Below are 26,108 nucleotides of genomic sequence, written 5' to 3'. Positions count from 1 at the left end.
TGATAAGAGTTCCTGAAAAGAATGTGTCTATGTACTTTTGTTTCTGCCTACCTACATTTTTGTTTCAGTTTATCTTGCTTTTTCTTTCATTTTAATGTTTTATTACTTGAAAAAGACTGTCAGCTGTAGTTTTTCCAAAGACCAAATTAATATTTGCTTATATTTCTTGGTCTCCCTCTTAAGCCTTCATATTCACTGACTTGTTTTCAGCCTCTGTGACATCACATTATAAAATTTTCTATATATTTTTAGCACGGAGTGATTTTTCAATATATGTTCTTGTTCTTTTAAACATTAAATTTTCTGTTATTTGCTCTGCCTTCATATATCTTTAGTATCATTGGTGGAATTTGTTTCTATTAGGTAGTTACTTCAAAAAAGTTTTTTAGAGGGTGTCATCTTGGATAAATGTGACCCCTTCAATGTATTGCCTTTCATCAGTCTTTAGCATCTGAATGACAGTTTAGCTGGATATAAAATTCTTGGTTCAAATTCTTTTCTTTTGGTGCTTTGGTCAATTGAATTTGATATGTATTCCTTTGTAAGGGACCTGTTTTTCTTTAGACTTTAGAATGTTCTTGTTGTCTTTTGATATTCACTATAATATTCCTAAGTGTGCATTTTTTTCTTCTCTGTCCTGTTTGGTATATTTGGTGCCCTATCAAAGGGAGATCTTTCATCTTTAGTTCCAAGGTTAACTTCATTATTTTTTGAAATATATAGATGTTGGCACTTATACGTCTCTCTTTTTGTTGATGTATAATTTCATATAATAAAATGCACAGATTTTAAGTGTGCAATTCAGTGTGTTTGACAAGTATACATTACCTTATAAGCACGATCCCAAACCAAGATTTTAAAAAACATTTCTAGGGGGATCCCTGGGTGGCGCAGCGGTTTGGCGCCTGCCTTTGGCCCAGGGCGCGATCCTGGAGACCCAGGATCGAATCCCACGTCAGGCTCCCGGTGCATGGAGCCTGCTTCTCCCTCTGCCTGTATCTCTCCCTCTCTCTCTCTCTCTCTCTCTCTCTGTGACTATCCTAAATAAATAAAAATTAAAAAAAAATAAATAAATAAATAAAAAAAAAATAAAAAACATTTCTATCTCTCCAGCAGGTTCCCTCATGCCCTCTCCAGTCCATTTTGCCTCCTAAATGCAATCTTTATTTTTTTTTTCTAAATGCAATCTTTAATCTGATTTCTTTCACTATAGATTAGACTGGTCTTTTCTGGAGTTTCACACAGATGGATTACACAGTATGTACTCTTTTTATGTTCAGCTTCTTTCACTTAGGATAACGTTTTTGAAATGCATCTATTGTATCCTTTGTTCACACTTCTTTTTGCTGAGCAGTTTTCGTGTGTGTGTGTGTGTGTGTGTGTGTGTGGTGGGGGTGGGGGAGTTACTCATTTGATTGTCAACCTCAGTAGTTCTTTATTTAATGGATACAGTCCTTTGTCAGTTATATGTACTATGCATGTTCTTTTCCAACATGTGTCTTGTCTATTTTTTCTTTTAAGATTTTATTTACGAGCTGGGGAGGGACACAGGGAGAGAGAGGAGAAAAGCAGGTTCAGGGAGAAGCAGACTCCCCCTGAGCACGGAACCTAATGCAGGGCTGGATCCCACGACGCTGAGATCATGACTTGAACTGAAGTCAGATGCTTAATGGATGAGGCACCCAGGCATGCCCCTTCTATTCAGTTTCTTTCTTTCTTTTTTTAATGATTTTTATTTATTTATTCATGGGAGATGGAGAGAGGCAGAGACACAGACAGGAGAAGCAGGCTCCCTGCAGGAGCCCAATGCTGGACTCGATCCCAGGACCCTGATCATGACCTGAGCCACCCAGGTGCCTCCCTTCCCCGTCTATTCAATTTCTTAATGGTGTCTATTTTTTCTCCTGATATCTTTTGATGGGCAGAAATTTTAACTATTGATGAAGTCCAGTTTATCAGGTTTTTTTTTTTCTTTTATGGGGTTAAGACTCTTTGCCTTCCCCAAAGTTACAAAGATATCCCCTTGTGTTTTCTTCTAGAAGCGTTGTGGTTCTGGCTTTTATAACTGGATTTATGATCCATTTCAAATTAATGGAGTAAGGGTTGATGTTTTAACTTTTAACTGATATTTTACCCTCCCTTTTATCTTTTCTGTTTCTTAATCCTTCCTGGCTTCTTCCTGGAAGTGTTCCTCTGTCTAATATCTGTTCCCTATTTCTACTCTACCTATTACATTTGTTATTTCAACTGGTTTTTCATACAGAATATTTCCACTTGGGTCCTCTTAACACTTGATTGTTCTATTTTATATCGCTAATATCTTTCCTTACTTCTTTTGTGTGTTTCTAGTGCTTATTTAAAATTCTTAGTCGAATGCAGCTGGTTCCTGTGGTATTCCTAATCAGTTTGTTTTGAAGCCACTGTGTTCCTTGAATTCCATTCTTTAACCTGTGATCTCATATTTCTGGGGGCCGGGGGTGGGAGGATGTTCGGTGATTTTGTCTGGTGCTGCCTAGTGGGCTGGGAATCTAAGCCTGATGCTAGTCTCCATCAGCACCAATGAGTCCAAGGAGGTGACAGTCCTGCAGTGGAGACCCTCAGTTTAGCATTGCCACTTCCCCTCCCCAAGTAACCAACTTCCCAGAACTGGGGCTCACTTCCATCACCCCAGGAAGCAGTAGCCAGGGAAGGGGGCTGTCTGGTTAGATAAGAATCTATGAGCCATGAGGTCTGGAAAGGAAGGGTGGCAGAGCGATTGGAGGCCTGTCAGTTTCCTCTTGATTCCTGCAATCCCATGTTGCCTGCTGCACTGCCGTGATTTCACTCCAAGGTTGTTGTGGGGGAGGTTTGGGGGTTTTGTGTTTTTTTAAGATTTTATTTTTAAGTAATCTCTACACCCAACTTGGGGGCTTGAACTCACAACCTTGAGATCAAGAGTCAAATGCTCTGCTGACTGAGCCAGCCAGGTGCCTCTTGCCCTGGTTTTACTCTAGCAAACACTCATGCCAGCAGACACTTGTGCCATCTGCCTGAACAGACACTCATGTCCAAGTGAGAATGCTGGCTTTGGTTGTTCCAGGGCAGTGAGCATGCTGGAGAAGGGAGCATATACTGGGTAAGGCTTGATGCAAAGAGGCAAGACCAGAACTCAAACCTGATTTTCTTTTCTATTTTAATATTTTCTACCACCCTAAAGACTATGCCCTCCTCCTTCTCCTGGCTGCACCGCCAACCCCCTACACACAATGTAAAACCCTCTTCGATCTCCCCAGGAGATTCCATTTTCTCCATAATTTCCTAGACTTGGTGACATTTTGCTGTTTTTGCTGTTTTATTACTCAGGTGTTAATTTGAGGGAGAGGGGTCCAGGAGCCAGATGTTTTCCCTTACTGTTAGTTTTTTGTTTTTTAATTTTTTCTCCTTACCGTTTTAAGATTGTGTGTGGCATCCCTACTTCCACTGCACCACCGCCTGTGCACCATCAGCTGGAGCATAGTGGCTTCAATAGAAAAACAGTACACTCATTAGAGGACCACTGGAAGCAGCAATATTAGAACAGATGGACCAAGAATTTTATTTTATTTATATTTTTAAAGATTTTATTTATTTGAGAGAGAGAAAGAGAGAGAGCGCGCATGTTCCTGCTTTGAGCAGGAACAGGGGTAGGGGCAGAGCCAGACAGGGGGCTCTATTCCAGGACCCTAAGATCATGACTTGAGCCGGAGGCAGACGCTTAACTGACTAAGCCACCCAGGCACCCCTGGGCCAAGATTTTAAATAAGCAATGCAAAAGAAATAAGGAAAGATGTTGGCAACACAGAACAGAATAAGTGTCGAAACTATAAAAGGGCAGCCCCGGTGGCTCACCTCAGTGGTTTAGCACCGCCTACAGCCTGGGGTGTGATCCTGGAGACCTGGGGTGGAGTCCCACATCGGGCTCCCTGCATGGAGCCTGCTTCTCCCTCTGCCTGTGTCTCTGCCTCTCTCTCTCCTCTCTGTGTATTCTCATGAATAAATAAATAAAATCTTTAAAAAAAAAGAATAAAGTGGAAATATTTAATGTGAAAAACCGGCCTCATCGTCTGCCCCTGCCCCAACGTTTACAGGCACCTCACAGCTCACTGTTCTCCAAATAAGACTCTCACGTCCCCCAGAATTTTGCATGAACTATTCCCTCTGCTAAAACTGCCTTCCCTCCACTGCTGCTGGAAGAATTCTGGTGCACCCTCGAGACTCCTTCTCTGATGGCCCCTCATGGGCAGTGTGATACTCAGTGATGGCATGGGGTTCTGGAGTTAGGAACCCTGGCTGCTTGTCCTCATTCTTCAACTCACTGGCTAGCTGACTTTGGGAGGGTCATGCTACCTCTCTGGATTTGAGGATCCTGCTGGGAAAGAAAATGAGTGTCAGGGTAGATTATTCTTATTCCCTTTCAGCTCTGACAAGCTGATGGGGTAGTTAAGAGTGAAGGTTCTGGAAGGGGTGAGCTGCCTATGATCCCTACTGGGTCAGATACGTAATCACTGTATTTCAATGCCTCAATTTACTAACCTGGCAACTGTTGAAAGTTTGTACTTCATTCTGGATTCCTACTCCCTGCCCTACCACTGTTTGCTGTGTGATCATAGGCAAGTTACTTAACCTCTCTGTGCTCCCCACCCCCCTTTCTTCTGTAAAATGGAGTTGATGCTATGGATGCCTACCTCAGAGGGTAGGAGCACAATGAATGGAGCTTTTGTTCTGCTGCTGGTGGTCGTTCACCATTATACAAACTTCGTCAATTCAGTTCAACAAATTCTTGATGTTTGTCTGCCAGGCCCTGCTAAGTGTTTTCTAAATACACTTTCTATTGAATTTTATCTCTTAACAGACTCCACATGCATCTTATCTTAACAACAACCTTGCAAGACAGGGATGACTAACCTTGTTTGACCGATAAGGAACCTGCAGCCCCAGACGTAGTAAAGTCACTTGCGAAGCTACAGAGACTCAACCCATGTCCACCTCTTCCATGGCCAAGGTCTTTCTACTGTGCTCCAGCGTTCAGAAAGATTGGATAGGGGCTTGGGGGATTACCGGCCAAATCCAGATGGGAAAGCTCAATGAGGAGCTCCTCACCCCCTTACACATGTCCCAGCTGTCTGGTCATCCCCTTGACCATCCCCTTGGCCATCCGCATGAGCTGTCTCCCCTTGGCCATCCGCACAAGCTGTCTTTTGTAGGTTTCACGCAAATGTGGGTTTAGCGATGGGCCAGAAGTTAATCAGGGGCTCATAGACCTAGGGTAGAAAGGGTAGAAAGGTTCTGGGAGAGGGAGGAGAACTCTTGGAGGACAGGGAATCAGCAAAGAGGAGGCTTGAGTCCCAACAAGCCCAGAGCTGAAGATGGAAGGCAAAATGTGCGGAAGCAGATGTAAGCCTTGCCCAGAGGCAGCTGCGGAGGGTGGCACTGGGGCTGAACCCTGGCCTCTCTGTGCTCCTGCGGGCCTGGGCATGTGGCTTCACCTCTCAGAGCCTTGCTTGCATCATATGCAAAAGGGCTGCTAGTGCCATTTGGTGGAGTTAGGGGAGAGGGCACAGAGGAGACCAGCAGCTCCAGGTTAGATTAGCATATGTAGGCGGACATCAGATTTAATCCTGAAGCTTCCTGAAGTTTCCTTATCTGCAGTTTGGGAATCACATGCTCAGCTGCGAGGGATGGGATTATTGCAAGGCCACAGTGAGACGATTTCTTTGTGAGCCTTTCTCTGACTTCTCTGTTTAAAACTGCAAACACCATCTCCAGTTTCTCCTCCCTGCCCACCTTTTCTCTGTCATAGGCTTAGCACCACCTGGCACCCTGTTGACTTTCTTCCTTCTCTGTTGTCTGCTTAGCCCAGTAGCAGGGATTTGGGTTGTTCTGTTCAGAGAGAATAGCCTCCAGCTATAGTAGGTGCCCAATAAACAGTGGTCAACTGAATGGTGGTTGAGTAACAAACAGCAAAGGCCCTCATGGGTAGGGGGTGTTCAGTCAGTATCAGCTGGATCTTGGAGATGCAGGGTAGAGGTTGGAATAGCTCATTTGGGGTGCCCAGGGCTGCCTGTGAAAGCATTTGGGGCCTAGATTTCAGGGTGGCGCCTGGTCCCTCTCCAGCCGCAGCCTGTGGAGAGTCAAGCTGGATGGGCCTGAGCACTAGGGCTTCTCACAGAGCCAAGAGCCTCAGGCAAACAGGAGGCCATGATACTTGGCTTTCTTCTTTAGATTTTTTTTATTTCATTTATTTATTTTTTAAGTAATCTCTACGCCCAACATGACGCTCAAACTCATGACCCTGAGATCAAGGGTCACACTCTCTACCGAGTGAGCCAGCCAGGCACCCCTCTTCGGCTCCTTAAACCACTCTGACTTCTAAGCAGAACAGACCACCTCAGAGAAATGACAGCCCCAGTGCCAACCCTGTACCCCAAGGGCTAGGAGAAAAAGCACTGGGTTTGGAGGCAGGCAGATCCCAGAGCACGGCCTGGCCCTGCCCCTCATTATCCGAAGGGTCTTGGGCAGGTCTTGGGCAGGTCGCTTTACCTCTCTGCATCTCTAGGAAATGGGTGTGGCTGTATTCCCCCCTGTACTCTGACCTCTTGGGGCTTTTGCATAAAAACCCAGTAAAAATGTGTACTATGAGCAATCTTCATTAGACTGAAGGGCCTGCAAGGCAGAGCTTACACCTGTAGCCCTGAGCAGAGGGCCAGGCACACAGGAGACACCTGCAGCGTGTCGAAGAGTTAAACTCCATGACAATAGCTGTTGGGAGGGGAGGGTCTCAATCCTGCTCGCGGTAGGGTTGTTAGGTCCTGTCCAAGGACCTCCTATGCTTTTAAGGGTTTATAGATTCCAAAAAGAAAACCTTAACTTGTATTCAGCTGGACTCTTATTTAACCATGCACTTGAAATTTATTGACCTATCTCTAGCTTGTTTGCAAGATTTTTCCTTTGGTAGGAACAGCTGGCTGAGCATGACACGATGTGATTGCTTACATTATGAGAGGCTCAGAAAAACTCACTGAACTGTGTTCCAAGTAACAGGAAATTCAAGGCAAACAATAAGGGGAATTAATTGACTTGTGTAATCTGGATGTTCAGAGGCGAGCTTCAGGCATGGCTGCATCCAGGAACCGAAGCACTGTTACCCAACTGCAGACTCTATTCACCTTCTAACAAGTTGCTCCATCTTCAGGCTCTACACGGTGCTCCTCCCACTGCCTCAGGGTTACAACACTCCATCCAGGTGGAGAGAGTCTTCCAGTTTAAGCCAATCAGGACCCATCTAGAGCGGCTGGGGGTGGGGATCAATCCCTCCCACTGCCTCAGGGTTACAACACTCCATCCAGGTGGAGAGAGTCTTCCAGTTTAAGCCAATCAGGACCCATCTAGAGCGGCTGGGGGTGGGGATCAATCCCTCCCACTGCCTCAGGGTTACAACACTCCATCCAGGTGGAGAGAGTCTTCCAGTTTAAGCCAATCAGGACCCATCTAGAGCGGCTGGGGGTGGGGATCAATCCCATCCAGATCACTCGGCTGAAAGGGGGAGGGTTGCTGTCCAGGGAAACTTCAGTATTGTCAGGAAGGGGGCAATGGATTCTGGGTGGCCAGAGATTACAGCAGATCTTCTCTCTGGTCATCAGAAGGGGAGCTGTGGAAAGCCATAGGGACATCAGTGTAGCACTTTACAGTTTGCAAAGTTCCTTCCCTCCCAAGAAGCTGATATTGGAGGCAGGATGGCATTTATCATCCCTGCTTCACAGATGAAGAAACAGCTCTTGAATATTTGGCCAGCACTCTGACTTGTACCCCTGGGCTGCCCTTGCCCACCTCAGTCTCTCTGAGGAGTTATACACTCAGAAAGGCTGACCTGCAAGGGAGGGAGCCAATGTGACCAACCGAGGTCCCTCCTCTTATGGAGGCAGGCCAAGGGGAGTTGGCCAGGGGGTGGAGGGAACAGCCTGACTTCAGGACCGGTGGTGCGGTGGTGGGGACAGTGGCCAGGCACACACATACAGTGGACATCCTGCAGCACCCGCTGCCCAGACTCCAGTGTACACACACACACACACACACACACACACAGAATGAGATCACGCGGCACACTGACATGGGGCTTCCGGTACCTGGGGTGGCTCAGGCCTCGGCTCTTGCCCTCAGTGATGGAAGTTGTCCTGGCAGATGCCTGGGGTGGGGGTAGCAAGTACACTGGATGTAGAGCCAGCCAAGCCTGGCCTAGATCCCAGCTCTCCCACGCGATGGCTGTGTGACCCTGCTGCTCCCTCCCACTTCCTGAGACTCGGTTTTGTCTTCTGACCCTGAGCTGCTAATTCACAGGATCCTCAGAAGGTGGAACCCAAAGCTCCAGCACATAGTAGGTGCTCCGTTAAGAGTTTCTCCCCTTCCATCCCCATCGTGTCCTGTTTACAGCTGTGTGACCTCAGCCAAGTTACCGAACTTCTCTGTACAGCGGGAGCAGTGATGGCACATCCGGGAGTGCTGCTGTGTGGGTCAGGCGAGTCAGGGCATGCGAAGCACTTGAAATGGGGCCTGGCATGCTCATTGTGCCCGTTACTACCAACTAACATTTATTCAGTGTTTATTGTGCCAGGTCCTGGGCATTGATCTCCTGGCTTATTGTATTCTCAAGCTTATGATCATACCATGACCCAGGCACGCTCTGGGATGGTCGGCCTTGGACCCGCGAGGATACCAAGGCCCCGAAAGGTGGAGTGATGCGCCCGAGGTCGTGGAACCAGTAAGCGATGGGGACTCTGCTGAGCTGTGCACCCTGGGTGGGACCCTCGTGTCCCTGGGCTCGGATTTCCTGCAGGGCTGGACAGTACCCCTGCCCTGGCACCTCCTGGGGTCACCGGCTAGTGCAATAGGGGCAGGAGCCGCCACCTCTTGCTGGAAGGTTCTCTGGGAATGTGAGGAAGGCAGTTCTCCAGGGCCAGCTGCAGAGCGCTGTCTCTGGGAACATCCGTGTGCTCCCGGCTCTGACGTGAGCACTGTGTTTGCGAGCCCCTTGCACATGCCACCCAGGGATGCTGCTTGTGTTGGCCGCTGCCCAGAGGGTTACAAGTTCACTGCCTACTTCCCCCATCCAGAGCCGTCGCGGCCTCTCTCAGGGCCCACGTGGGGCCCATGGAATGGCCCCTTCCCACCCCCCCACCCCCACCCAGGCCGAGGCTGCCAGGGTGAGTGGGCCTCGGGGGCGGGGAGTGGGAGAGCCGGGGTGGCCCGGGGACCCACATGAGGACCCACAGGAGCAGGGGTGGCATGTGTCTAGGGTCACTCACGCTGTGTGGCCTCGGGTAAGTCACCTCATCTCACCTCCCTCTGTAAGTGGGGACAAGGGGAAGCCCTCCCTCAGGGGCCTGGGGTGACATGGGATGAGTGTGTAGGGAGCCTGAGTCCAGCAGAGGCTGCACGTGGTCCATTCATCCGCAAACACGTAATGCCCAAGCTGCAGCTGGGCAGACGCGGCTCCTTTCCAGGCTTGCCTGCCGCTTAGGAGTTTACACTTGGCCCAGGGAGACAGAAACTTCCACAAGGAATGTTGAAATCTGGCTCCATCCCTTCCCGGCTGTGTGACCTTGGGCTAGGGACTTAACCTCTCTGTGCCTCTGTTCTGTCCACCCCCATCTGTGAACGAGGGTAATAGTAGTGCCTACGTGGTAGGTTGTTGTAGGGATCAAATGAGTTAACGGAGGTGCAGCCAAAGTGAGGACAATGGCTGGCACGCGGGAAGGGCTGTGAAGGGTTTGCTGTTACTCAGAATACAATGACAAAGTGTGAAACGAGCCTCCTTTAGGACGGTCTCTGAATTGTTCTCTTCAGTTGACACAAATCATTAATGTCTGGAACTCTGAGACGTTGGCACCCACGCTAGGCCTCGGAGATTGCCCTGTGCTTCCGGTAACAGCCCTCAAATCGGGGCTGGTTGACTGTGGAGACCTGTGCGCTGTGTGACCCCGGGGAGGCGTGTGCCCTCCCTGTGCCTTCCTTTCCGCGCTGTCGATAGAGCAAGGATGGGACGGTCCTGTCTGCTGGTGGCAGAGGGGCTCCTGCCGCAGGCGTGCTGAGTGAAGCACCCAAGGACAGGGTGACACACGCCGCACAGACACACAGCACATGCCCTCCCCCACCCCCATGTCCTCTCCGTGGGATGGTGGAAGCCTGTGTGCCCATACAGCAGCCATCCCTGGCCCTCCTCTGCCCTGCCACTCGGCCATCTCGGGCCCCAGGCATGGGTTTCTGGGCCCTACCATCACCCCCACCCCCCCACCCCAACTTCCACCCCGCTGCCACCCCTGCTAGGTCTCCTCCCACCAGTTGGACCTTGACTGGTTCAGTCCTCAGCCCACAGAGCCAGCTTGTGGCATCCAGAAGCCCCAGAACAGCTTGGGCTCCAGAACTCAGGCCTTTGGGGCTTCTGACTGCAGCCCCGCTGAGCGGCCTTGGGCCAGCGGCAGACCGCCTGGGTGCAGCGTCCACGCCTGTGAGATGGGCTGGCGTGTAAGTACGCAGGGACACGCAGGGACACGCAGGGACACGCAGGGCGCGCCCTCGGCCAAGGCTGAGCTCAGCGAGCAGAGCCCTTTGCGGCCGGTGTGGGCCGCCCCTCTGTCCTCCTGTTCATCTCAACCCCACCATTCTTCCAGCCTGGCCTTCCTCCCACTCCATCCACAGAACCTTCCTGGCTGATCCTGGATGTCCTCTCTCTCCCCTTCAAGGGGAAAAGAACATGTCAGGCTGCGTGGTGGGTGGTTTCTGCCCAAGTGGAAGCGAGGAACCTTGACCCCTTCCCCTTCGTTGACCACCCCCCTCCTCCCGCCACCTGGAGGTGTGCTGCTGGCCTCTGTGGGGCCTTCCAGACAAGCAGGTCTGTGGAGAAGCCCCAAGGGTAAATAGCTGCCTGGCCAAGTGAGCAGAGAACAGACTGTCCGTTTCTGCCCCAGACCCCCATGTACCCCTCTTCTTGCCCATCCCGTGTGTGTATGGGCCCTCCCTCCCCCACTCCTACCCCCACGTTCCATGCCCTAGGATCTGTTTTAAGCCTGTCCGTCTATTAACTCCTACAATCCTTAGGACAAGCCTGTGGTTTCTATTAGTCTCGCACTTCGCAGATGAGAAGCCTGAGACATGGGGTGGGGGTCGGGTCGGTGGCCCTTGGCCACCCAGCTGGAGGGGCAGAGGCAGGATTCGAACCAGGTGGCCTGGCTCCACAGCTCGCTCTAACTGCTGCTGGGCTGCGTCTTCAGCCACTCACCCCTTGACCCCAGCACCCACTCACCCACCTACCGACAGTCCCTGGCCACCACGGAGCTGCCACCATCAGCAGGGCTCACGCTGTGCTGAGGAGGTGACCACCAGTGGCTCTCTAAGACTCTAGTAGAGGTGCCCACGTTCTGGGAGCTTGAGGAGGAGCCATAACTACCGCGTGGGCCGAGGCGGGGGGTGTGGGCAGCTCTGCAGAGCTGTCAAGGTGGAAGGATGATGGGAAGACTCCGTGGAGCAGATGGGTGGGTGGAGTGGACAGCAGAGACCAGGAACATTCTAGACCAGGAACACTGTGTACAGGGACGTTGAGGCTGGAAGCACTCAGGGGACAGCTGGTGTCTCAGCTGAGCCCTAGAGATGCAATGGCTTGGCAGCCAGCAGGGCTGACGCCGTGCCTCCCCGGGCACTCGCACATCTGCTTTCTGCCCAGATGGAGTGCTGTCAGCAGCTGGAGGTCTGCGTCTTGCCTTGTCCCCAGCATCTGGCCCACTGCCCTCTGGGGAAGTCCATCCTTGGGTCTGACCTGCAGCCCACTCTGACCACCACACATTCCTTCCTGAGCCCTACACCCAGAGGCTGCTTCGTGGCAGCCGTAAATAACCCACGTCAGTGAATGAACAAAGTCCTGGCCAGCAAGGCTTGCCAGAGCCGCTGGACTTGGCCGAGAGAGGGATCCCATGTCCCCTCTCTCTGACCCTGCAGCTGAAATGTTTCTCTCTGGGCAGCTGCGGCAGCCCGCCTTGGGGCTCTGGCAGGGCCCCCAACCCCCACCCCAGTCCCCAGCCCGCCGGGAGCTCAGGGGACACTCGCCAGGCACTTCCTGTGGCCACAGCCCCTTCAAAGAGCCAGGAAGGCCCAGCTTGACCGCCCAGAGGGCGCTGGCTTCCGCCTGTTCTGATTGTTCCCTGCATGCGTCCATGGGAAAGAGGAGCTGGGCAACCGGGCTAAGTCTTTTCTCTTTGGGCCTCAGTCTTCCCATCTGGGCAATGGGACAATCTGCAAAGCAATGTTTCCCATATTAATCTGCTCACAAATGATCCTGTGGGGAGAATGGGGATTTGGGGGTTGGTGTGTCTCTTTAATCTTTTAAATTTGAATAAGCCACACCCTTTGCATCTTTATGCTTCCTTCACCCAAAGCTCATCAGGTCCTCAGCACCTAGCAATACATGTGGGGTGGGGTGGGGTGGGGGTGGGGGGCTGAGCCCCTGGCTGGGGTTTTACAGATACACAACCTCCCAGTCATTGTAAAGAACACTTCCATCACTCTCACACTTTGCCCAGCCTGTCCCTCCTCCCCAGGAAACCACTTGGGAATTGGACTTTTTTTCCACATTTGTCCCAAGTCATTCTTATGGCCTGGTTTGGGGAAATCTGCTCAAAGGACCCTCCCCATCCCAGACTTTCCTGGGCTGTGACTTCTAGCCCTCTGGTCCACCCAGGTAGGGCTAGGGAGCACAAGGTGACACTCTTTGGGTCTCCTCTTGATTTGGGAGGCTGGCGGGTTGGGGAGCCTTAGAGCTGTCCCAGCCCTGCAGAACTGGCTGGGGCAGGAAGGGTCTCTGGCTGCGTGGTGGGGGAGAGAGGTTGGAGCAGGGGTGACCTCCAGGTAGGATCCTTGAAGAGTCCTATGCAGGGTGTGGCTCAGGATCTTCCATCTGTGTGAGCCTGGATCACCTCCATCACTGTGTCTGCCCCCCTGCCTCTAATGCCCAGGCCTTCCTTCCCTCACCTGGGAAGGGGGACAAATGATCCAGCTCTCAGGGTTGTTAATGAGGACTAAAGTCAGATATGTCACACTCAGTGTCTGGTACACACCACAGGTGCTCTCCTGAGTGGGCGATGGGTGTTAGGGGGACAAGGCAGCAGGCTCAGCAGTACAGGGACAGGGACAGTACAGGGACCCAACGTCACATAGCTGAGGGAGATGGGGCTGAGGACTGGCTCAAACATGCTGGCTTTGTGACAGCTTGGACCAAATGACTTTACTGATGAGCCTTACTTTCCCAGTCTGTCAACGGGGCCAATAAACCAACCCCGCCTGTATCACTGGTATGTTGTGAGGGTCTGACGCAATTTGAGTAAAGGGCCTATTGAGAAAGAAAAGACTTTCGTGGAGTAATACCACTGGATCTCCTATTTTTATGGTGAGCCTAGTGGCCTTTCTGGGACCAGAAAGAGGAGCTCTCTTGGCATGGGAGGGTAAAAGCCTCTTCCCCTGACTTGAGTGCTTTGTTCTGTGGGGTCTGAGGGGTCCCAGGTGGCAGGAGGCATAATTGGGAAAGGCCTGGTCTTATAGGCACACAGTGTTGCATCCGGGCTCTGGGTATGTCTAGTGGTTTCACTTCTCTGAGCCTCAGTTTCTGAATCTGTAAGATGGGAATTATTTTTTTTATTATTATTATTTATGATAGTCATACAGAGAGAGAGAGAGAGGCAGAGACACAGGCAGAGGGAGAAGCAGGCTCCATGCACCGGGAGCCTGATGTGGGATTCGATCCCGGGTCTCCAGGATTGCGCCCTGGGCCAAAGGCAGGCGCCAAACCGCTGCGCCACCCAGGGATCCCCTAAGATGGGAATTATAACACCATCCTGACTTGATGAGATGTTGTTGGGACCCAAGAGAGATGGATATGGGGAGGGAGGCTTCAGAAGCAGAGGGGATCCTCGGGGCAGGCAGCAGCTCAGCTACCTGCAGCCTGCGTGTGTGGACTCTCCAGCAATAGGTGGCTTTGAACCAGCGCCTGGTAGTGATTTTACCAAAGCTTGCTGTCCTGCGGGGCCGGTGCTCTCCCAGTTCTTAGGCAGTGCAGGGGCTGGGGTGACAAGCTGTGGAGGCTGGCGGGCCTGGGTTCAAATCCCAACTCTAACAGTGTACACCTCAGAGCACCTGTTTCCTTCGTCTCTAAGTGGGGTTGCTAATGCCTATCTCACGGGCCAGGTGCACAGTCAGTGCTTAGTAAGAACAGTCCCTCTTTTTCTGGACACAGGTTCGCCCCACTGGCTGATTCAGGGCGGTCTCCTCCCTGGGCTTGTTAATGGGGTGGAATAGCCACTGTTGCTGCTTCAGGGGAATGACCGATCACAGCCTTGGCCAACTGGGGGATGCCCTTCCTTCTGCGCTTTTATCCCACAGTGTGACTAGCCCAATATCTGTTGCATAGTAGGTGCTTAAAAAAAAAACAAAAACCCTGGCTGGTCAGGAATCTCCAAGAGGACAGCGATCGTGTCTATCCTGTTCCCCAGTGAGTCCTTAGTACCTAGCACAGAGCCAGGTACACAACTGGTGCTCGCTAAATGTTTGGGAATGAGCAGTGAATGAACAAAGTTGAATGAACAGGCATCATCAGGTGGGGAAGGCCTAGCTGGGGGAAGGGGAGCTTCATGGGCTGTCCCCCCCACACCTCCCGTTTCATCCCCCTGAGCTAATCCCCAAAAGATTAACCCCAAGGAACAAAGCCAGGTCACAGCTGCTGACCTGGAGCTTTGGGGCGAGCATCCAAGGCTAGTGTGTCTGGGTGTGTACACGGTGCTCCGGTGCTCCGTGGGGCCCTCTCTGCCCTAAGATGGCTCTTCTGTCCCCCACCCTGGGCACCGTCTTCACGGCGCTCCTCAGTTTCCTCCTCCTGCTGCTGGCCTTGGGCCTGCTCTGCTTCTTCACCTGCCGCCTGGCCAGGCCACTCAGGTAGGAGAGCTCACTCGGGCCCAACTCCCCCGACTCCCCGTCAGATGTCCTGTAGCCAAATGCTACATTTGGCTACAGTTTGCCCTTGTGGGACAGAGAAAGGGCAGCTTCTGGTCTCTCTCCCTCTCCATGGTGGGGAAACCAAGGCCCACAGAGGTTGAGTCACCCTAGGATTGAATCCCACTTGGCCACGCATTAGCTGAGATCCTTTGCTCAGTCTCCAGGACCAACACCGTAAAACAGGCTAATGACACCTGCTGTGAGCATTAAGCGAGATCACAGATGTCAGTAGTTAGCACAGTGTTCGCTACCACATGAGTGCCCAAGAAATGGTAGTGATTTTTATCTGTCAATTGCCCTGGACCTTTTGAGACCAAGCCACCAGGACTGGCTTTTTGCCTGACTCCAGGGGACTCCCATGCCCTCTGCCCCAGGACGCTGAGTCAGTCCTCAGGGCAGAAGCTCAGCCCCTCTGCTCCGTCTCCTGACCTGCCAAGTAGCTGCTCCTTCTCCAGGTGCCAGAGCCCAGCCGGGGCTTCTGCATACTTGTCATGAATAATCAGAGCACGTAGCTGGGAGCCTGGCAGAGACGGTCCAGCTGGGAGGTGGGGGGGCTGGGGGGGGGGTGGGGCTGGCACACACTCGGAAGCTCCATTCTGAGCTAGTAGAGTGTTGGCAGAGGGTGGTGGGCAGCCGGGGCCCCTGCAGCCCCAGACTGGCCCCCACGGAGCCCAGCACCAGGGCTGCAAGAGGCTTGGAGCCTCTGGGTGGGGGTGAGGGCCAAGAGGAGGAGCCAGCAGAGCAGACTCTGGCTTGTGAAGGGTTTCCTAGATTCCAACCCCCTCTCCTTTTTAGGCAGAGGCAGTTGGAGAAGGCACCTGTCTCTCTCTAGGATAGGAGGTCTCAAGGCCACAGCCCTGGGGTCAAAATTCAGAGCATTCCAGCCTGAATCTTGAATCTTGAGGCTTTTCTTCGTTAAGTTAGCATTTACAGAGCTGTTTCCTCATGCATGGGTTGGGGATTCAACAATGGGGAAAATGGTGTTTAGTCTCTCTCCCAGAGCATCAGGCTAACAGAGAAGAGAAACAAGTATAATCATGCAGGATGGATGAGCCCTTTGGATCTCCTTGGGTCACACTTTACTTTGATTTTTCCTTATTTCCTTGTTTGTATTGGGCCCAAGATGCAAAGAGCATGAAGTTCTGTCTCTCAGTTCATGGGTGTACTATCATGAATCTTGCTTTTCTCACCTGCAAAGGAGATCACAGCCCCCCACTCCCCCCCACCGCCACTGTCAAGGTTATTAGTGAGAAATCGTGGTGGAAGTCTTCATAAACAGTGAAGTGCAGTACACAGGTCATTTGCATTTTGTCTGTGTTTATAGATTGTTTACCTGAGCTCTCAGAGTAGTGTTTATATCTTCTTGAAGTAGAACACGCCCACATTTATACAGAAAAGTGTCCGTGTCCTACAAAAACAGCTTGTTGGATTTTCAGATGGAATCCACCCATGTAACCAGCCTGCAGATCAATCACAAGTCCTCTGCACCCCCCTTCATTCTTCACACCCCCAAGTGTAACCTTTATCTTGGTCTCCTAACACCTAGCTCTGTCTTTATACTTTTTTTTATTATTTTTATTATTTTTATTTATTTATTTTTTTTATGATAGTCACACAGAGAGAGAGAGGCAGAGACATAGGCAGAGGGAGAAGCAGGCTCCATGCACCGGGAGCCCGACGTGGGATTCGATCCCGGGTCTCCAAGATCGCGCCCTGGGCCAAAGGCAGGCGCCAAACTGCTGCGCCACCCAGGGATCCCTGTCTTTATACTTTGTATCGTGGGAATCACTCTCTAGGTACTCTTGGGTGGGCTTCCTTCATTCGACCCTACCTTTGCAAGACTCACCCGTGTTGGGCGGAGTTGTCGATCATTCGTCCTCACTGTTGTGTAGACTTCCATTCTGTGAACCCGCACGGCGTGTTTATCCGTCCTGCTGCAGGTGGAGCAGTGCTGAGGCTGTGGCGAACAGGGCTGACGCGAACATTCTCCTGCTCCTCTTTTGGTGAACATGTGTGTGTACATTTCTGTGGGAGACAGTGGTCAGAGGGCATATGTACACTCCAGCTTTGGTCAATGCTGCCAGTTTTCCGAAGTGGTCGTACCAATCTACACCCCCTGGCAGTGAATGGATACCCTAGCCAGACCCCATGCGCTTGCCAACACTTGCACTTTTCTGCACACAACAAAGGAAGGATTTGGGGGCTAAGTCTTCCTGTCCCCCTGCCTCCCTCCTTAGAGCACTGGCTTTTAACTGGAGTCAGTATTTACTGTGCCAAACACTGGAGCCTAGACAAACAAGCCAAAGTCCCACTCTTAGAAATTCCTGGTGTAGTGGGGGAAACGGACCAGAAAGGAATGACTTTCGAAACAGAAAAATACACACAATGATGGAGGTGGTATGAAGTCCAGAGATAGCAAACTGGAATAAGTGGCCATCTCGGAGGCTTCTTAAAAGTGGTGACTTCAGTTTTAAAGTTATTTGGAATAATATTATAATGTATTAATATTGTATATCAACTTAATAGCATTCTTTCTGATGTTAGGGTTTCCTCTAGAAACATTTGAAAAAAGGAGAGTAAAAAGAAATCAGGAATAATACCTCTCAGGGCACCTGGGTAGCTCAGTGATAGGCATCTGACTTTGGCTCAGGTCATGATCCCAGGGTATTGGGATCGAGTCCCACATCAGGCTCCCCATGGGGAGCCTGCTTCTCCCTCTGCCTATATCTCTGCCTTTCTCTGTATCTCTCATGAATAAATAAATAAAAATCTTTAAAGAAAAGAAAAGAAATCATACCTCTCAGAGTTAAGTGCTGGTAGATGTCAGATGTAGTATTTTTGTTCAGTTCTTTGTTCATGCCCCATCACACACACACACACACACACACACACACACACACACACATCAAGGATCCAGTTGGGTGTAGAAAGGGGCAGAGAAGAATAAGGGTAAAAACTGGATGGTGCTTTATGTGAATGCTGGGTGCTTTCTGGGTGAGGTGCCTTGCCCTCTGGGCACTGAAATGCAGTGTGCACTTATTTTTTCTTAAAAGATTTATTTATTTGAGAGAGGGAGAGAGGGTGTGCATGCACGTCCTCGAGAGAGTGCATGTGCCCATGAGAACAGGGGAAGAGCAGAGGGAGAGGGAGAGCGAATCTCAAGGAGACTCTCCACTGAGCATGGAGGCTGAGAATGGAGCCCGACTGGGGGCTTGATCTCACCACCCTGAGATCATGACCTGAAGCCAAAACCAAGAGTCAGACACTTAACCACCCAACTGAGCCACCCATGTGCCCCAGTGTGCACGTTTAAGGTTGAATCAAGATTCCCCATTTTTAGTGGCAGGTGGTTTCTTATCTGACAGGACAGTCAACAGTAGAATGTTGGGGCATCACTGCCATTTCCTGCAACTAATGGCATAATCATTTTTATCTGGGTTCTGGTGGAAATATATTTTCCTGTGAAACTCTTGCAATTTGAAATTTCTCCTCTTCCACCAATATTTATGCACAATGGGGTTAGTACATTTCTCAGCTGCAATTGGGGTTATCCCTTGTGATCCTGACAGGATGACCACAATTTAAAAACTTTCTTATGCCGTTTTCTTATTCTAACACACACTCGTTTTAGGCAATTTGGAAAATTTCAAAAAAAATAAGAAGAGGAGGAAATAATCATGCAGTTTTACCACCCAGAGAAAACCACAGTTAACGTTTTGTTGTACTTCCTTCTAGTTTGTGTGTGTGTGTGTGTGTCTGTTTAACATTTGTTTAAAATTATAACGGTAACATCTCAACACAGAAGGAAATTTGGGAAATGCAAAGACAGTGAAAAAGCGATCAATCAAGGCCTCTGGAATGTCACCACCCAGAACTGGGCACCCTTAGCAGCCGACCTTCCTGTGCATCACTCCTCTAGCTTTTATATCTCACCATAAATACCAAGCTCCCAGGGGAATGTGGCAATATGGTTGTCCCTGTAAGAAAGGGTGGGCCTGTTGTGGCTCTGATGTGCTTGGGACACAGGTGATTAAAAGGCTGTAGACAGGGATCCCTGGGTGGCGCAGCGGTTTAGCGCCTGCCTTTGGCCCAGGGCGCGATCCTGGAGACCCGGGATCGAATCCCACGTCGGGCTCCCGGTGCATGGAGCCTGCTTCTCCCTCTGCCTGTGTCTCTGCCTCTCTCTCTCTCTGTGTGTGACTATCATAAATAAATACAAAAAAAAAATTAAAAAAAATAAAAATAAAAGGCTGTAGACAAGTCAGACTCAGGAACAGGAGCAGCCTCATGTGAGAGCTTGTTAGAAATGCGCTCGAGCCTGGGTGGGGGCCAGTGGACACTGTACTATTTTTCCAAGTCTTCTGAGAGGTTCTGGTGCATGCCGAAGTTGGGGAAGCACTGCACAGGAGGACCAAGCTCTAGTGGGTTCTGGGCTCCAGATGGGCTGAAAGTGGGAGTTCACCTGGGAAATGGGGATGGGACCACCTGGCACATGGGACTCATTCAACTTCCACGACTGTTTGTGTGAGTAAGCTTCCTAAGGGATGGAACGCCTGGGTTTGCATCCAGCCCCGTGCCAGGCCAGTGATAAATGCTCAGCAAATAATGAACAAATTAGTAAATGTATAAGGGGATAGACAAATGAATTCTGGAGTTGTGGCCCACGTGTCTTTTTTTCCCCCCTTTTAATTTCTAGGATCGGAACATCCATTAACATCTGACTACTGCCAGCCCATCCCCTCCCATCCACGTTGGTCATACCTCTGGGCCGGAGAGAGAAAGCAGGTCTTGGAGGGCATCATGATTTCTCCCTTCCTAGTGCTGGTCATTGGCACCTGCCTTACCAACTCCTTAGTGCCAGGTAGGATGGAGGACCCAGGTAGAAGGGTGGGGCAACCTGATGCCGGGGGGATAGGAGGAGGGCAATTTCTATATTCAGGGTCATAGAACTATCCAAATTATTTAACAGCTGGAAACAAATGTTCCCAGAGCAGGAGATCCCAGCTGCTGCATGCAGTAGGATGTGGACAGACCACTCCTTTTCTCTTTATAATTATCCTATTCTTTGATTGGCATATAAAATATTTCAAGTCTTGGGATGCTAAGTCTCCTGTTGGTTTTGTCTACTTAACTCTCCTTCGTGGTGATAACGTTTTCCTACGGCTCGTAATTTTTGTTGGTGAATTCAACAGGAGTTTTGTGTTTCTTTTTTGTCTTTTTTTAAAGATTTTATTTATTTCTTCATGAGTAACAGAGAGAGAGAAGGGGGCAGAGATGGATAAGCAGGGATAGGCAGGCTCCCTGCAGAGCAGGGGTCCAGATGGAGGATCCCAGGGTCCTGGGATCACTACCTGAGCCAAAGGCAGGTGCTCAATCAACTGAGCCACCCAGGCATCCTGTTTTTTGTTTCTTATTGGAGATTCACATGGAAGTGTTTCTATGGTGCAGTGTTGTGTTGATTCTTTAATTCTAGACAAGTTTTTATGTTAATTCTTCAGTTTAGGGTTCTTACGCTGTAAATTCAGACCCCCACTCCAACCTGGCTCAGATTTGGAATTGTGTTCACATTTCTCAAGATTGGCTTTCTTGCCTCATCCCTTCTATAGCTCCAATTAACAACACATGCACGTATCAGCCTAGACCTGTATCTGGTCTGACACCCCAAGGGCTGCTCAGTGTCTGCCCCAGTGGGAGAGGGGAGCCCTTCTTGGCTCAATCCATTATGTGGTCAGAAGCCCCCGATTGACCTCCCAGAGTGTTAGTTGATCCACCTGTCTGGTGGAGATATTAAGTCGTCCTCCTTAGGGCTGTGTTGTAGGAATCACACAGTATAGTCAGTGTTGGGCAGGGAGTGGGGTGCTCTTCGGAAGAATATTGCCAACAGATGGGGAAATTAGGATGCAGGGAAAGGACTGGCCCACCTCAGGTGACACTGCAAGTCAGGGCTGGGGAGATAGGACCTGGGCCGCTAGAGTCTCAGGCCATCGCCCCCCTGTGATCCTATGATGCCTTTCAGTGTGCCTCCTTGGGGACCTGCAGTCGCTCTGTGGGACCAGGGCCCTACCTTCTCAACACTCACAGCCTACTAAGTGAAAGGTAAACAGATGGATGAAAAGTGAAAAGATGAACAAGCAACAACATGAAAAATCTTCAAATATTCAGCGCTTCAGTCCTTTGTATTTGTTCCTTTTTAGCCATTCTGATGGGTGTGTAGTGGTGTTACATTCTCTCCTCTTTTTTAAAAAATTAGGGGGGATCCCTGGGTGGCTCAGCGGTTTGGTGCCTGCCTTCGGCCCAGGGTGTGATCCTGGAGTCCCGGGATCAAGTCCCACATCAGGCTCCCTGCATGGAGCCTGCTTCTCCCTCTGCCTGTGTCTCTGCCCCCACCCCGCCCCGTCTCTCATTAATAAATAAATAAAATCTTAAAAAAAAAAGATTAGGTATAACTTAGAGTAAAGTGCACCAAATCAAAATGTGTAGCTTCGTGAGTTTTTACATATTTTATGCCAAGGTAGTCACCACCCATCTCCAGGCATGGGACACTAGGGCTTTCCTATGCACTCCCCAACCAACCCTGCCCCCCAGGCCAAAGGAAGCAACACAGGCTTACTCCTGCAAACAGACATGAGTTTTGCCTGTTTTGAACTTCACGTAAATGGAATTATACAGTACGTACGGGCAAGTATTCTTCACAGAGCGTTATATTCTGAGCATTTGTGCGTGTCATTTAATGTTCTCTTAAAACAATGGCCTCTGAGACTCGGCTGTCCAAAGCCATGATTGCTTAAGCCAGTCCCCTGACAATGAAGTCAGCTTCACATCCACTAAACCCTTCTCAGGGTCAGGCCCTGGGCGGGTGGCGCTGGTAGAAAAAAACAAGGGCTCTCTCCAGTCTTTTCCAGTCTCAGGGAGCATCCAGAGTAGGGAACCTGGCGAACTGGGATCAGAGCTGAAATCCAGAAGAAGGACCAGTGCAGGCTGGTGTCAGCGCAGCACCTGGTTGGATGGGGGGTTGGGGGTGGCTGCCAAAATGCTGGGGGAGGGGGAGAGAGGGCCTGGTGGTAGGTAAATCAGGACGAAAAGAATGATGGTGCCATCATCACCACCCAGATGGCACCCAAATGGCCAGAGTAGCTCCTTGACCAACGCCTTGCCACTGTGGTGTGTGTGCAGGAAGGTAGGAAGGAGATAGGAACCAGCCCTGAGGCAGTGGGACCCCCTGATCAAAACCACTGGCTCTGGTATTTGTTGAGACTTGATCTCAATCCTAAAACTGCCTGTAGGTAGCCATGCACTCCCATTTTCCTGGAGGCAGAGACTCAGATGGAAGGGGTTTGCCTAAAGGTACACAGCTGGATGGGAGGGCCTTAGCCCCCCAGACTCCAGCTGGGTCTCTGTCTGCAGTTGAAGTCAGCAGACACCTTCAGAAGAGTGGTGGCTGGAGGCTGTCGGGGGTGAGGGGCCGACAGTCACCTGGGCACAAGGGATCCCAGCTCTGGCAGGGAATTCCTGGGCCTGGGTGATGGTGACCTCCCATCATCTATTGAATCCAGCCCTCAGAGTGACCCCGAGAGGCATCTACAAAGGACCACATTTGACAGGGAAGGAAATGGAGGTTCAGGGAGGTGTGACCCGCCCCCTGGGGGGTACTTGGCACAGCTGTGGTTGTAATGAGGTCTGTCGGGCACTACAGCTGTGTTCTTTCCATTGGAGGATTGACTGTTCGGCACATGGAGGGCAGCGGGGGTGTGGGGGGCAGAGAAGAGCATTCTGGTTCCCAGTTTTTCTCAAGACTGGGGACACAGAACATCCTCTTTGCTAATTTATCCTAACAGGAGTGAGATTGTGCGTGGCTACTTTAAATCTGATTCGTTAAACAAAAGGCTGTCTTGTTTTCCAGTACTGCGATCAATGCTGTTGCTAGCTCAGGTTTCTGCTGACTTTAATGAATAAGCCAAGCAGAGTTTATAATTGATGGCTGGATACCTCTGGGGACTCCTTCAGGTGAAAGTAGTTTGTTCTCTTGAACAGATTAAACATTACCCTCTTAATTGTGCTTGCACAATTCATTTGCTGCCTTAGCAGAATGTCTCTCTCTACTGGGTGGAAGGAAACAGCGTGGGTTCTGGAGGGTGGCGCCAGAACTGTGTGGCCTTGGGCACGTTGGTTCGTGTCTCTGAGCCTTGGTTTCTTCAAGTCTGAGACATGGGGAGAAGGCCCAGGGTCCACAGGCTTGTTCAGAGGGTTGGACTGGCCTATGTCTGTCTACAGACCAACGATGGCTGGCTGAGACAGCCCCGCTCACTCCCCCAAGTCCAGGCAGCCCTGCCCTGCCCTCAGGCATGAGAAGTTGGGGTATCTGTGATGTGTGGGGACGGGGAGCTGCCTCCCACCCCTGCCAGATAACTCTGTCTCTCTGTCTATACAGAGAAAGAGAAAGACCCCAAATATTGGAGAGACCAAGCTCAACAGACCCTGAAATATGCCCTCAGTCTTCAGAATCTCAACACCAACGTGGCAAAGAATGTCATCATGTTCCTGGGAGATGGTGAGACCTGGGGTCCCCAAGGCCGTGGCCAGGTGGGGGCATCTAGGTGGAGGCCCAGGTGGGGGCATCAAGGTGGAGGCCCAGGGAGCCAGGCTATGTGGACGAGGCTGGGGCCCTGGGATGGGGGGGCCTGGCTTTGGACCCAAGAGGTCTGCTCTCCCAGGCAGTCCCTGAGGGTCTGGGGAAGGAAGGGAAAAGATGCCACAGGGTCACATTTACTGAGCTGCGCTCTGGTGCCCACCACCCAGCCAGCCTTGGCACCAAACTGGAAAACTGTAGGTGCCCGGGGTGGAGAGGCAGGGAGCCCAGGGGACTGAGCCTCCCCCTCCATCCCCTGCTGCAGGGATGGGTGTCTCCACGGTGACGGCCACTCGCATCCTCAAGGGTCAGCTCCACCACAACCCCGGGGAGGAGACCAGGCTGGAGATGGACAAGTTCCCTTACGTGGCCCTCTCCAAGGTGAGCCCGGCCCCACACGTCCAAGCCTCCCACCTCTCTGCCTGGCTGCAGCAAGGAAGGGTCGGGGAGCCGAGCCTGCAGGCAAGGCAGTCCGCCCTCCTGGGGTCTCTGTGGGCCCCACTGTGAAATGAGGACTCAAGACTTGCTTTTGAGGGTTTTAGTCGTGGATTTAAAAATTAATTGAGGTATAAAATGCATGTGCCTAAGCCCACCTTGAATTTTTGCAAACGGCATGTGTCTGTATAGCCAGCGTCCAGGCTAAGAAGCTGAACGTGACAGCAGCCAGAAGGCCCCCAGCTCCCCTCCAGCCCCTTGTCCCCCTGACCCCCACCGACTTCCAACACCACAGAGAATCTGTTCGGCTTTTGTCATTGCTATGCACGGAATCACGCGGCGTATATGCTTCTGCACCAGTCCTGCTGCCGTCATCCCCTCCCAGGCACCTCCAAGTGGATTAGATTAGTGACTACAACTTTTTTTTTTTTTTTTTTTTAGATTTTATTTATTTATTCATGAGACAGAGAGAGAGAGGCAGAGACACAGGCAGAGGGAGAAGCAGGCTCATCCAGGGAGCCTGGTGCAGAACTTGATCCCAGGACCCTGGGATTGAGCCCTGAGCCAGAGGCAGACAGACACTCAAGCACTGAGCCACCCAGGGGTCCCTAGTGACTGCAGCTCTTGTTATTGGGGTCCCTGGTGGTGGCAGTGGTGGCTGTGGAGGCATTATATAATAAAGATCCTCTGGACACTCTGGATCAGGGCCAGGGCTCACTTCTGGGGGAATGGCAGGGACCGGGATTTTTTTCTGTGGCTCTCAGGCTGGTGTGAAGGAAGACAGGCAAATAGTTTTAGGGTCTCAACTAGAGGTCTGAATGGGGAAGAGAAGGGAGCCTCTTCCCCATTTTCCCCATCCTAGATCCTGCTTCCCTCACGCAGTTACTCCCTTTCCCTAGCTTCCCCACATCACTTTTTCAAGAACCACCCCCTCCTTCCTTCTCCAAGACTCACCTGCCTCCCCCGCCCCCTTACTGGATCTTACAGCCCCAGACCCAGAGAGAGGTCCCAGTGATCTGGCCCCTAGCCCTCCGCATGCTGTAGGGTTGCATTCACCCCTTCCCGCTGCCCTGGCTGCCAGGGCACGGGAAGCAGGCAGCTAGGTGATATTGTGGCTCTGGGGGGACCTCGGTAGGTAGCAGGGCTTGGCCAAGGCCACAGGAGGCCTCTCTGTCTCCATCATGCCCCAGTCCTCATGTGAGGGGGGCTGGGGTGAAGGCCACCGTGAGGCCTGGCCAATCCCTGACCCTCCTTTCCCACCTGCAGACATACAACACCAATGCTCAGGTCCCTGACAGCGCAGGCACGGCCACCGCCTACTTGTGTGGAGTGAAGGCCAACGAGGGCACGGTGGGTGTGAGCGCCGCGACCCAGCGCACCCAGTGCAACACGACTCAGGGAAACGAGGTCACCTCCATCCTGCGCTGGGCCAAGGACGCTGGTGAGTGGGGAAGTGGCAGGGAGTGGGGCCCGGCTCCATGACCTGTCTGGGCCTCAGTCTGCCCCACTGGATAATGGGGAGAGGGCAGAGAAGGATGCTCTCCAGCTCTGATGTCTGGGAGTCTGGGAGATATTCCTGGAATCCTTTCCACAGCAGGGAAGGCTAGTCAGATGTGGGTCCCGGTCCCGGGTCATTTCCCTGAGTCTATTTATTTGACAATAAAATGGACGTGAAGACATGGCCCCCTCCTAGGTATGGCGTGAGGAAGGTAGAGAACGTAGCCTGGTGCAGGCCCCATGGCACTTCAGCATCTACTTCTCCCTTCCTCCCTGCAAGTGGGAGGTCCTGGTCCACTTTGGGGTCAGGGTATGAGGTTGACTGACAAGGTGAGAGAGCCACACCATCAGAGGGCCCTGAGGAGGGGACCCTGCGGGCAGATGATGGAGGGGAAGCCACAGAGGCAAAGTGGGCTGTGCTGCCGGCAGTCGGAAGCCAGGTACTGCCGGGGAGCCCAAGGTCCAGGCAGTCCGTGGAAGCAATGGGAGGCCAGTCTTTAGTCGG

General features: G+C 51.4%; 1 protein-coding gene across 4 annotated transcripts in view; it reads left to right on the top strand.

Annotated features, from left to right (window-relative positions):
• Positions 1 to 26,108, top strand: part of ALPL (alkaline phosphatase, biomineralization associated) — a 54,570-nt gene that overhangs the window by 16,681 nt on the left and 11,781 nt on the right. Inside the window, exons 2-6 of one of the 4 annotated variants that reach the window (XM_072750878.1) lie at positions 1,214 to 1,257; positions 19,742 to 19,906; positions 23,474 to 23,593; positions 23,937 to 24,052; positions 25,373 to 25,547. In XM_072750878.1, the coding sequence (XP_072606979.1) occupies positions 19,846 to 19,906; positions 23,474 to 23,593; positions 23,937 to 24,052; positions 25,373 to 25,547 (472 nt within the window). In that variant the 5' untranslated portion in view covers positions 1,214 to 1,257; positions 19,742 to 19,845. Of the gene's footprint in view, positions 1 to 1,213; positions 1,258 to 8,151; positions 8,390 to 10,385; positions 10,537 to 19,741; positions 19,907 to 23,473; positions 23,594 to 23,936; positions 24,053 to 25,372; positions 25,548 to 26,108 lie in introns of those variants that run through there. The other 3 variants (XM_072750879.1, XM_026012115.2, XM_026012117.2) reach the window with 3 other exon arrangements.

This window comes from Vulpes vulpes, chromosome 2 (genome assembly GCF_048418805.1).
Source record: "Vulpes vulpes isolate BD-2025 chromosome 2, VulVul3, whole genome shotgun sequence".
NCBI lineage: Eukaryota > Metazoa > Chordata > Mammalia > Carnivora > Canidae > Vulpes > Vulpes vulpes.
The sequence above is the reverse complement of the archived record's forward strand: the minus strand, read 5'-3'. Positions and strand labels throughout refer to the sequence as shown.